Source organism: Urocampus carinirostris, chromosome 3, assembly GCF_059441175.1.
Source record: "Urocampus carinirostris isolate Australia breed hairy pipefish chromosome 3, RoL_Ucar_1.0, whole genome shotgun sequence".
In the NCBI taxonomy this organism is placed as follows: domain Eukaryota; kingdom Metazoa; phylum Chordata; class Actinopteri; order Syngnathiformes; family Syngnathidae; genus Urocampus; species Urocampus carinirostris.
The window spans coordinates 60226907-60239571 of record NC_142351.1 but is presented as its reverse complement, the minus strand read 5'-3'; the positions used below and the strand labels follow the sequence as shown (position 1 = coordinate 60239571).

General features: G+C 39.0%; 1 protein-coding gene across 1 annotated transcript in view; it reads right to left on the bottom strand.

Moving 5' to 3' along the window:
• grm7 (glutamate metabotropic receptor 7) overlaps window positions 1-12665 on the bottom strand; it is a 291722-nt gene that overhangs the window by 76498 nt on the left and 202559 nt on the right. Inside the window, exon 8 of the mRNA XM_088332773.1 lies at window positions 920-1855. Coding sequence (XP_088188899.1) covers window positions 920-1855 — 936 coding nt within the window. The remainder of the gene's footprint in view (window positions 1-919; window positions 1856-12665) is intronic.

The window sequence follows — 12665 nt, the reverse complement described above, 5'->3', positions numbered from 1 at the left end:
GATTTGATGTATTGTAATATGCTTCAAGCGAGGAGGAATAATTTGTCCAAATCTGATGCAATTGCACCGATTAAACCCTCTTAAAAAAGTGGTTTATTTTGTCATACTCGTCCCAAATTTTTGTAGAAAACCCTTTCTGTAACAAAGTCCACCTTTCAAGCTCTCGCTGCCTTACATTTTGCATTTTAATCAGCCATACTAACATTTAGAGAGTATTTATTTGAAGAAAAGAAAATCTTTACTAAGTACAGTATACAAAACTATTATTCGTTAAAATAGCTTGAATCTGTAAAAAAGTTTTTTTTTGTATTTTAAAAAAAATTGTAAAAAAATTAAATAAATGGAAAGAGTTCAATTATCAATTTCACCGTTTTGAGCATGACAACTGCAGAAAAATTAGATATTCGTGTATTGTAGTATTTTGAAGACTGAAAATACAATGCAAAGCTTTTTTGGGGTACCCAAAGAAGAATATGGTTTTTACGTGTTTCCATATTTTTGCTGGGGACAAAACATTGATTGTTTAATATTGGTAGAGAAATGTCCCCTCGCTCCATGCCATATCTACATACTTCGATGAAACAAATTTATGTTGTATAATGTTGATTTAAAATATTTATGTGCAGCGATTCAAATCGAAACGGAATGTATCCGACTGATCGTCAAAGAAAAACGACGGATTAATTAAATGTTTAAACAATCACTTCTTGCAGGCCTGCATTTGTGAAATAAACGCTCAAGGTGCTCGGCCAAAAATATTTATCCGTCCCCAAAATGTGCAGGCGCATTAACGCCGTGTGTGTTTGGACAAGATAAAAAGCAGGCCCCAGGGTTGACGGAAAATATCCGAGACGAAAAAGACAGCGAGACAAAGCGGAGGGCGTGGACCCAAACGGAGGGTAGTTGGTTACCTACTCACCTTCTCAGCTGACTGGGCAGTGCCAAAGAAAATAGGGATAAATGCCAGCCAGACGATGCAAGTGGTGTACATGGTGAAGCCGATGGGCTTGGCCTCGTTGAAGTCTTCGGGCACGTCCCGGGTCTTGATGGCGTAGATGGTGCACGTCACCATCAAGAGAATGCTATATCCCAGCGAGCAGATGATCTGCAAGTCCGTGATGTCGCATTTGAGCACGCCGCGGGCCAGCACAGGGTTAACCGTTTTCTGCTCGTCGTAGTCGATTACGGTGTTGGGCGGGTCCACTGCGAACCAGACCAGCACGCCCAGCAGCTGTACGCAGATCAGACTGGACGTTATGGCGATTTGAGAAGTGGGGCTGATGAAGCGCGGGGCCGTGACCGTCTGCTTGCCTTGCTCGAAGATGCGGTAAATCCGGTTTGTTTTGGTGAGCAGAGCCGCGTAGCTGATGCACATACCCAGTCCCAGGAAGATCCTGCGGAAGGCGCACACGCCAATGTCGGGCTTGGCGATCATCAGAAAAGTGATTACGTAGCACAGGAAGATTCCAGTCAACAGCACGTAGCTGAGCTCCCGACCAGAAGCCCGCACGATAGGCGTGTCGTTGTAGCGCACGAAGGTGGCAACAACCAAAACAGTGGCAGCGATGCCGAGCATGGCCAAGAAGACTGGTATGACGGCCCAAGGTGAGTGCCACTCTAGCTTGGTGACGGGGATGGGTTGGCAGGCCGTGCGGTTGGCGTTGGGCCTCATGTTGTAAGCGCACAGGCGGCATGAGCTCTCATCATGCTGGTACTGGTATCCATCGCAAAGCTCGCAGTGCCAACAGCACGGCATTCCTTTCACACGTTTTTTCCTCTCGCCCGCCTTGCAAGGTAGGCTGCACACCGAGATGGGCGGCTCTGGGTCGCCATCCGGCCACTGGAGATCATCCAGCTGAAAAAGGGAACACCGACATCATCAGACACACGCAACCAGAGGGTACAGGTTTGATTATGGTTTGATTTTCCTTGTCACCATTCGGAGTTTTAGAGCAACTCAAATATCAAAATATCAGGACTCTGCTTCCTGAGCCCTGTCATTGTAATGCCGCAGGAGAGCTTCGAACATCATAAAGGAGTCTTCTCACCCTGGCCACCACCTCTGTGAACTGTTGCCCCCTGGTAGGCGCTACAGGCTCAGAGATAGTTTCTTCCACAGGGCCAACAGCACCCTTAAACACTGCGCAGAACTGTAATACACACAGTACGTTGCGACTTATTCTGGATTTTTTTGTTGCTGCTAAATGTTATTGCACTACTTGTCATTGCTCCATTCTAATGATGTACTATTTTTATCACACTATTATTACAAATTAGGCGAGTCTTCAAGCACTCTACGAAATGTTTTGCGTCTTTAACATTTCAGTCTTTTATGCTTATTTTCTCTTTAAAGTCTGTATTATATGTTACCCTGGAGTGCCATGTTTAATCTCGTTGCTTTCAATGTTTCAACGCCAATAAAGTGAAATTCAATTCAATTTAATCGGTGTTGCAATTCGTTTGGGGACAAGGTGTCAGCAATCACAAACAGGGACATTCATTGGTTGATTCTTAACTCCGCCTCGTTGCCCAATCAACTCTCGACCTAGCATTTTTACGGCTAGCCCCTTTTTTTATCTTATCCTCGATTTACAGCTTATGATTGTTTCCTCATATTCTGGTTTATCTTGCACCTTGACTACTTGACCTAAAATTTTAAACTCTTCTGAATCCACACCAGGAGTCAGAAGTGAACTATGTGCCTCTGCCCAACTCAACATCCAATACTATGTTTAACTCAATCTCACTGGATCCCCATTGTGTTTTTTTTTTTTCTTTAAGGGGCCGTCCCTTTCTAGAACACTAATGGACCAATCTACCGAGCAGAGGTTATCTCAGAATTTGTATATGCTGTTGATTGATCAATTAATCGGATTAAATTAATAATATTTCTCTTGTATTTAAATAGATATATCGTATTTTCAATTTTCCAATGTAGAATACTTACACAAAGTCATTCACTGCCAGCCAACTTCACTAGAAAATGTGGATTTGACATCTATAAATATTCCGCTACTGGTTGGCATGCAAACTGTCAGGAAATATTAAAAAAAGAGGTTTATCATCATTTTCCGGGATAAAATTGATAATATTGGTCTGAAAACTTCACTTGAAACAGCTTGTTTTATACTTTCTCACATTCAAAGGGACAGGGTGTTTAATTGACCTCTAGATGTGTAGAGGGACCAGAAAGGAGTGCTAAAATTGGTTGAGAGTACAAACTAATTTGATCATTCATTAATTTTCCATACTGGTCCTCTCTACACCTTTGGGCTCAGACGGGAAAAAAGAAAAAACGGGAAAAAAGAAATCATCAAAAACATGTCTATTTTTATGATTTGTCTTTTGTGATTAATATTATTACTATTGAGTGTTTTACAAGTCTTGGAGGTTTACCAATGAAAACATTTCCACCATAATACATTGTTAAGGTTTTTTTCATATTGAAAAATATCCATTATCAGGCAAACTCTGTATTGAACTGTCCATGATAAAGACAAAACAAAAAAAAACATAGGTTTATCTCTTGTACAGAAGCATGGCTAACACGCCCACGTAAGGTAATATACGAACCAGAACCTACACAAGCCGCGGGAGTAAAACTTTAGTGACTCGAACCTACAGCCTTCCTCCTTGCAAGGCGGCAGAAGTGATTCATCAGAACTTACATAATTCATCGTCAGGACAAGTGCAAAAGTAGCATCTGTTTCTATCATGGAACAACCAAGAGACTCTTCATTTTCTCCAAAGTCAAAACCATTACCATGGCAACAGAGCACTTTTGTTCATTAGATTACAAATAATGAGAAATGCCATAAACCTGTTCTAATAAAAGAGCAAGCCAAGTGTGAAATATGAACACAGAATGGATTTAAGTTTGCAAATGTCTACTTTGGACTATTCCAAGCTGTTTGGACTTATTAAACTCATCTCTCCGCTGTGCAAATGTGGGCAGTTTCAAGCAGTTCATTATCCAGATGCTAAAAGTCCTAAAAAGGGGTTATTTTATTTGGTCGGAGAGATTTAAAAAAAAAAAAAAAAAAAAAAAAAATCAGTGATGGTAATTTTTCTTTGATGCCACTTTGGGAAGTACAGCCTGTTAAAGTACACATGCTGCAACGTTTTCATAATTGCTTCACGGATTAAAAGTTGGACTTATTATTATTATAATAATAATAATAATAATAATAATTTCCTTGTATTGTCATTCTGTGTAACAATGTACACAGAACGAAATGTCGATTGCACCTGACCCGATGCAGCCGCAGCCAAGAGAGGGCGCCGCCGACCACTTTTTAAGTCTTAGGAATGACTCGGCCGGGGCGCGAACCCGAACCTCCCAGTCTCAAAGCGGGCGCCTTACCATCTAGGCTACTGAGCTGGTTATATATATATATATATATATATATGTATATATATATATATATATATATATATATATATATATATATATATATATATATATATATATATATATATATATATATATATATATATATATATATATATATATATATATATATATATATATATATATATATATACAGTGAAGATAATAAGTAGTTGCATGTCCACTGTGAGAGGTAAACTAAAAAGGAAAATCCAGAAATCACAAAGCATGATTTTTAACAATCTGTTTGTGTGATACAGCTGCAAATAAGTATCTGAACACCTGTGTATCATCTAGAATTCTGACGCTAAAAGACTTGTTAGTCCGCCCATTAGAAGTCCACCCACATTCCTTGTATTATCCTGAATCAGATGCACCTGTTTGAGGTCGTTAGCTGTTTCAAGACATCTGTCCATCCCATACAATCAGTAAGACTTTAACTTGTTACATGGCAAAGACCAAAAAGCTGTCCCAAGACACCAGAGACCAAATTGTACACCTCCAAAAGGCTGGAAAGGGATGGGAAGGCTACGGACCAAGTTTTGTGGTCAGATGAGAGCAAAATAGAACTTTTTGGTCACAATTCTACTAAGCGTGTTTGGAGGAAGAAGAATGAAGACTACAATATGAAGAACAATTTCCCTACTGTGAAGCATTTTCTGCACACGGGACAGGACGAGTGCACTGCATTAAAGAGAGGATGATTGGGGCCGTGTATTGTGAGATTTTGGGGAACAACCTCCTTCCTTCAGTCAGAGCATTGAAGATGGGTCGTGTCTGGGTCTTCCGACACGACAAAGACACGAAGCACACAGCAAGGAAAACCAAGGAGTGGCTCCGCATGAAGCATATCAAGGTTCTAGCATGGCCCAGCCAGTCTCCAGACCTGAACCCAATCACAAATCTTTAGAGGGAGCTCGAACTCTGTGTTTCTCAGCCCAGAAACCTGACTGATCTAGAGAATATCTGTGTGGAAGAGTTGGCCAAGATCCCTCCTGCAGTGTGTGCTAACCTGGTGAAAGACTACAGGAAACGTTTAACTTCTGTAATAGCAAACAAAGGTTACTGTACCAAAAAATAACATTCATTTTCTCAGGTGTTCAAATACTTATATGCAGCTATATCACATGAATAAATTGTTAAAAAAAAATCATGCCTTGCGATTTCTGGACTTTTCTTTTTAGTTAATCTCTCTCACAGTGGACATGCAACTACGATGAAAATGGCAGACCCCTCCATGATTTCTAAGTGGGAAAAATAGCAAAATAGCAGTGTGTTCAAATATTTTTTTTCTTCACTGTAAACTATATATATATATATATATATATATATATATATATATATATATATATATATATATATATATATATATATATATATATATATATATATATATATGTATATGTGTGTGTGTGTGTGTGTGTGTGTGTGTGTGTGTAATGTGTTTTTGTGTGTTCAAGAAAAAAGAAAAATAATTATGTGGTTTGGTCACTTTGAGTCTCCATGGTTGGTATTCCTCCGTGTGCTTTGGTAGCCCTCGTTTTGGTTACACCATACAATGAGATCTCGTGGTCAAATTTTACACACTCAGTCTTTTAGCACAGGGGTCCTTGTCTGAAGATAGCAACAATACTGAATAATGGCCTGATTCTTTGGATGAAAATGGGCAAATTCCAGCGGCACACGAGACAAGGTCTCATGGCACACTGGTTGAAAAACACTGCACTAGGATACTGTAGATTGTAAAACTTAAGTTATGGTCACTAATGTTTTTTTTCTCAGATTCTAGCCCATAAACTAACATCATGAGGACAATTTAACACCGAACCAGCAGAAACGATAGCAAGGTTTCTTCAGTGTTTTGACCAGGGCAAAGTATTATTTTGCCTCCAGCTTCGATTGTAAAGTCACGTGTGATGTAGGCCATGAATATAATGACAAAGACTTTAAAAATTTGGCAATGACTTCAAATCACTTTAAAAAAAGGGGCCAACATGAAATCCGTTGTTGACAGCGTTTAGCACCTTAAAGGGCTTCAACACCTTTCCCACTCACCGGTGTCCATAAACACGCACGCCTGCATGGTGCGTCACAGGCACCTGCATGACAAATGTGTCACTTCTTTGGTGTCTGGCTCGATTATCATCTGCCGTTTATCTGGGGGCACCGACGTGCCATTTGTTATGCGGACTAAGAAGGGCGGTTGCTGGAAAAGCTCCTGATTACACACAGCGCCCAATTGCTAATGAGCCCGACAGCTCTGTTACTATGGCGACCGCAAGCAAGAATACTGACACTTCGGACTCCCGTCGCCATGATGCTTTTGCCGCAGTGGTTTGTTTGCCGATTCATCTCTGCCGGCCTCAGCAGCAAAGTGAATCCACTTTTTTTTATAGTGCTAAAATGTATAGGTTGCACCTTTCAAAAACTAATGCCTTTTAAACAAGTGTTCGAGTTGTTAATTCGCCTGTTACCAAACACACCTTTTCATCTAAGGCCAGCTACAATATTAGTATCCAGTTTTTTTATATAGTTATAACTAGGTAGTAACATCCAAGAAATGTTCAAATATAAAAGGCCCTCTCTTGGGTCAGCCTCATTATATAGATAATATTTCAAGACAAATATAATGCTGGCAGAGTGTAAGATAAAATAAAAAGGTTTTCAAATTTGTTTTTGTGTCTGTGTATTGTTTGAGAATAAATGAGCATAATAGGTTAAATATGTTTGACATTAGATGTTTGCGTAGTGTGTGGAGTGACAAGACTGTATAGTTTAAAGAATGAAGAAGTAATGAGAAAAATTGTGAGAGGACTTGCTGAGAGGGTTGATGAAAATGTTGAGATAAGATGGTTTGACTAATAAAGTACGTAGTGCAGAAGTGGTGGGAAATAGAATAAAAGGAAAGCCTGAATATGGTTGGATGGATGGGGTAAAACATGTTTTGGATGTTAGTTTAGTTAATTTAATGGATGCGTAAGTGTGTGCTAGGAAAAGATGTGAATTTCAGAGTATGGAAAAATGATTGATATTGACTCAGCTCGAAATGGCTAACCAGGGCTCCTGAGTGACTTACTTGGGCCAGCGGGGTTGGGGGGAGTACTGGTGCGAGGTGAGATCGAACCATATGATGCAGAGGGGGTAAACCAGTGTATGCTGTCGGGCCTCTACTGATGAGGGGCTGCATGGCACAGCAACTCATCCCTTGTTGTGCTTTGGGCTTAATGTTCGGTGTCAGGTTTGAAAGAGTGAATGGGAATGATTGTTTAGTAAATGTGAGTGTGTTCTTGACTCTAGCAACCTCCTACTAGAGGGACATGGCTTTGATATATCAACAGATAAGAGGAAATAGATATATTTAAGACATTGGTATTTTTTATTGCCTTCATTCTTATTATTTTTATTATGTGTATTCATTGTTTTATTTAGTTGTATTTATTTGATAATAATTTGGACTCTCTCAAAACAAATCCCAAAACTTAATCTGGAAATAATGACTTTTATTTGAAAATACATTTTTATCCTTCAACCTGCTTCCATCAAATTAATTAAATTACTAGACAAACTCAAACTTTTGAACGTGTATATTTACATTTCAAAAACGGCTATACCCCCTAAAAAAATCCCCAAACTTTCTTTTAAAAAAATAGAAAAAAATATCATAATTATAATAAAAATTGAACATACTATTAACATGAAACATAAAAAATATCATTAAATTGAGTTAACTCTCTTTATTGAATTAAGTCTTTTTGGAATTGCAAAGCAGTAACACATACATACCATATTATTAATATCATATTGATAATAATAAGTATTATTTTACTGATTTTATTTTTCATTTCTGTTGATATTTTTCTCAAATACAGTTTTGGGATTAAATTAATCCATTCTGAAATGTATTTATTTATTGTCCGTGTGTGTTGCTCATATTAGTAATCTGTACATAACAACGGGTGACATCACCTTTCACTTTTTACGCCCGGGATTTTCAAAGCATGTTTGATTTGATGAATAAAAATAAAACACAGACACATTAGGTCCTTTATGGTCCACGTGAACGTCTGAAGCCAAGTGTTGTGTCAGTGAGCAGCGCTGAACATTTTGCACGCCAGCTGTCTTTGCACCAGTGCACTCCAATCTAACCAAAAGAAGGTCTTTCCAGGTGAAGCGCAGATATTTCAAGGTACCATAAAATGATATTTCGTCCCCGGTTATCTCCGCACTACGTGGGAAATAATCACATTACATCAAATCTCATCTCAAGATATCTTATGAAGCTGTGACAGCTTACAAGTTGTATTTGCTTGATTTATGAGTGTAGTGCCTTGAATTACATCTGATTCGGGAAGTTTTCCGGGCGTCCTCACGTTCAGTAAAAAGCAGCGAAAACACTGGTAAGGCAGTCAAGTGTGGATTCCCAAATGAATTGGAAACATCAGCCGTCTGCTAGCAAACACAATGCGATTAAGGCTGACATTTGGCGCTCTTGTATCAAAACGGCCAGGTAAAAAATACACAAGGGGAAAATAAAAGAAAAAAAAACAATACCACTATCACCAAGGGATGTTAAAATTGAATACTACCTGTTTACAGTGCCTAACAAAAGTATTGGCCACCTCAAGAACTTTTTGTCATACTGCCAAATTTTTATCTTCAAACTTAAAGGTAAAAAAATGACAGTATTTTTAACACATTGACCACAAGTCATACAAAATTACAAAGTCAATCGTTTCCAACATTTTATATTATATTTACAACCCAAAAAGTAGGTGTTGCAAAAATATTTTCCCCCATTCTCTCAGCTCAGCCAACTGACTCCAGAAGTTCCATGAAGACTTTTGAAAATAATAATCGGGACTTCCCTCCATTCAGGACATTGGCCAGAAGCACTGCCTATCCCATGCAAAAAACATTACCGGGGACCCCTCTCACCCCCATCATGGACTGTTCACTCTGCTAGCCTCTGGGAAGAGGTACTGCAGTGTGCGGTGCAGGACCACCAGGCTCCGCAATAGTCTAGTCCCCCTGGCCATTAGACTGTTAAATGGTCAATCTAACATATAGTTAACTTAAATCTAAACGGCTGCTAATCTGACTTTTGCACTACTGGCAGCTTTTTTTATAGCTTGCCACTCCTTGCACATTGCTCTCTGCACTATTGTAATTACAGCGTTATTGTTACAGTGTTAATGTTACTGTGTACCTGACTTGTTAACCTGACTGCCCATATTGCACATCTGGTTAGCTACTCTTCTTGCACTATCGGCACTATGGTAAAATACTACACGTAGCCAAAATACAATACCACATTATTTATATCTGTACATTCAAGGAAACTGTTGGGGGTCAGATGCATCGACATTTCGTTCTGTATACACGTGTACTAGAATGACAATAAAGTAGATCTGAATCTGAATCTGAATCTGAATGATCTGATGTTGACCTAAATGAGTAACAATGACAAACAGAGTAGACCTTTGAGTCATTAAGTCTGATTGTAAATGCAACTGCTCTGTGATTGGCTCAAGGGTCTGTGCGTGCAATGATGTCAAAATGGAGGGAGCATAAAACCACAGCTAACTTGCCAAGACCTGTTTGTCCTTTTAAAATTTCAGGCCCAACAAGCAGAAAACTAATCAGAGAATCAACCAAGAGTCCCATGATTGCATTGGGTGTACTGCAGGGATACACGTGTAAGATGGGACAATCTGTACAAAAGACAACAATTAGTTGTACCCTCCATAATTGTGCCCTTTATGAAAGAGTAGAAAAAAAGAAAGCCTTTTCTTAAAAAATACCATAATAAGGCCCGTTTGATATTTGTAAGAAGCCACATGGGAGACAAAAATAATGTGTGGAACAAGGTTTTCTGGTCAAATTAGACCAACATTTAACTTTTTGGGCTGATTGCAAAGCATTGAATTTGGCGTGAGAGTAACACTGCATATCACCCTGAAAACAACGTTCCCATTGTCAAACATGATGGTGAAAGCATCATCCTCTGGGGTTGCTTTTTTCAGCAGAGACTGTAGCAAGAAGGTTAAAGTTTATGGAAATATGGATGAAGCCAAATACATGCCGATTCCTGCAGAGAATCTGTTAGAGTTTAGAAGACACCTGAGAGTGGGGCATAGGTTTAAAATAGGCAATGGAATGGTTTTAAATTAAACATATTACGGTGTATGAATGGTTTAGCCAAAGTGCAAACAAACCTCAATCATATATAGCATTTTTGGAAAGATTTGAAAAATGCTGTGCACAAATAATCACCATCAAACCTTAAGGAACTTTAGAATGGGCAAATATTTACATTTAAACATGTGCCAAACTCATAGCAACATACCTAAAAAGAGCTGTGACTGTGATCACAGCATTAGGACGTTGAAAAATAAATAACTCAATATTTTTGCATTGTCTACTTTTCAATTTGAATTTTTGAGCACGATAAGCCTGACATATGGTAATATGTCAAGAGGTTGAGGGTTAAATACTTTTGCAAGGCACTGGATAAAAAAAAATCACTATTTGTATAGCCAATGAGTGGTGTTATTGTTTTGCTAAGGTTTTAAAATATTGGGTATTTTCGTTTTTACGCCTTGTTGAACAGAACATATCTACACTTCCAAACAAAACATTCAAAGCATTGTTGCATTAACATTTAAAAACATCTGCATAAACAATCCAAATTAAAATTAATATAAATAAACATGCCAGGGGGGAACAGATGACTAGCATTAAAATACTTAAATGTTCCCGGATATTATTAGTTTTAACGGCCTTCTGGTTGGGGGAAAGCTTTATACAATTGTAGATAAAATTTACTTTTTAACTTCACATTTAAAGGTGATGAGACAATAAATGTATTTGTGAATGTACAATGTGGCTATGGATATAAAAAGATTGACACTAAAAGGTTATTTTCTCATAGATTAATATACGTCAGAGTCATATTTAGAAGAATTAGAAGAAGAATAATTTACTTTTATTGTTATTCTTTGTAACAATGCACACAGAACGAAATGTCAATACACCTGACTCGTACAGTTAAACTGTAGCAAGCCGATGCAGCCGCAGCCAAACAGGGCGCAGCCATTTTAGTCATTAGGTGAGCAAACCCCCCAATTCCAACCCTTAATGCTGAGCGCCAAGCAGGGAGGCAATGAGTACCAATGTTGTAAGTCTAAGGTATGACTCGGCCGAGGCTTGAACCAGCGACCTCCCAGTCTCAGAGCGGGCGCCCTACCATCTAGGCTACCGAGCTAAAAAAGTAAATCCTTTCAAAGTACAGTGGCTTGATAAACTATTTGGCACCCTTGAACTTTGTGACCTTTTGCCACATGTCAGACTTAATTTCTTGTAAACCATCAACAATAAGTGGGACACAATCATGAAGTTGGAACACACTTTATTGAATATTTTAAACTTTTTTAACAAACAAAAAATGAAAAAGTGGGTGTGCAGAATTATTCAGCCCCTTTACTTATGTAAAGACATGAACACATGCAGAGAAGTCCAATTAAGGCCTTAGCTCGACTGCAAGGATTCCGATTGTAATGGTTAAGTTAGTCCTTTAATTTATTTATTTTTCATGCATGTATACACATTTGAGTTTTTTGATTGCTTGTGCATTTGTGCAGTTTCCCTTATCGAGGATATTTCTATGCTGCAAAGCACTGTGGGACTTGTAGTACAGAGACCAACTTTGGCGTACCACAATAAAAAAGACTTATGTGTATTAGTTGATTTCCCTGGGAAATGTATGTGGTATTCTATGCCTCCACGACAAAAATACCATATGTACCAGTATATCGTTGTCGTGATTACCTAACTGGAGCCACCTAAGGTAATCAGCTGGTGTGCTGGAACGCGATTTCCTGATTGGTGGAAGCTTCCTACATAAGCTGTCAGCGTCCAGAGATGGACGTTCGAGTGTACTCCTCGTTTCCCTGAGTGAGCCTCCAACATTCAAGGTACCACGATCCCGTTGTGTATTCCAAGTCTGATTCTCGTTGCCTGACCCTTGTCTGTTAAAAGTTTACGATCTACTCTTCCGTCCCGGCCACCGACTTACCTGCTACGTTACTCGTCACGCGTTTCACCACGGAGTTGCCATATCGTCCAAAGAGGCTTTCTGCTACCAAGAGCCGACGTCCCAAGCCTGCTCCACCGAACCTTGTCCAAATAAATCCTTTAACTGACGCTATTGGATCCGAGTGCTTGTTCTGGTCCATGACAGAACACTCGAACCAAAAAATGGATCCAGCGTCATTTT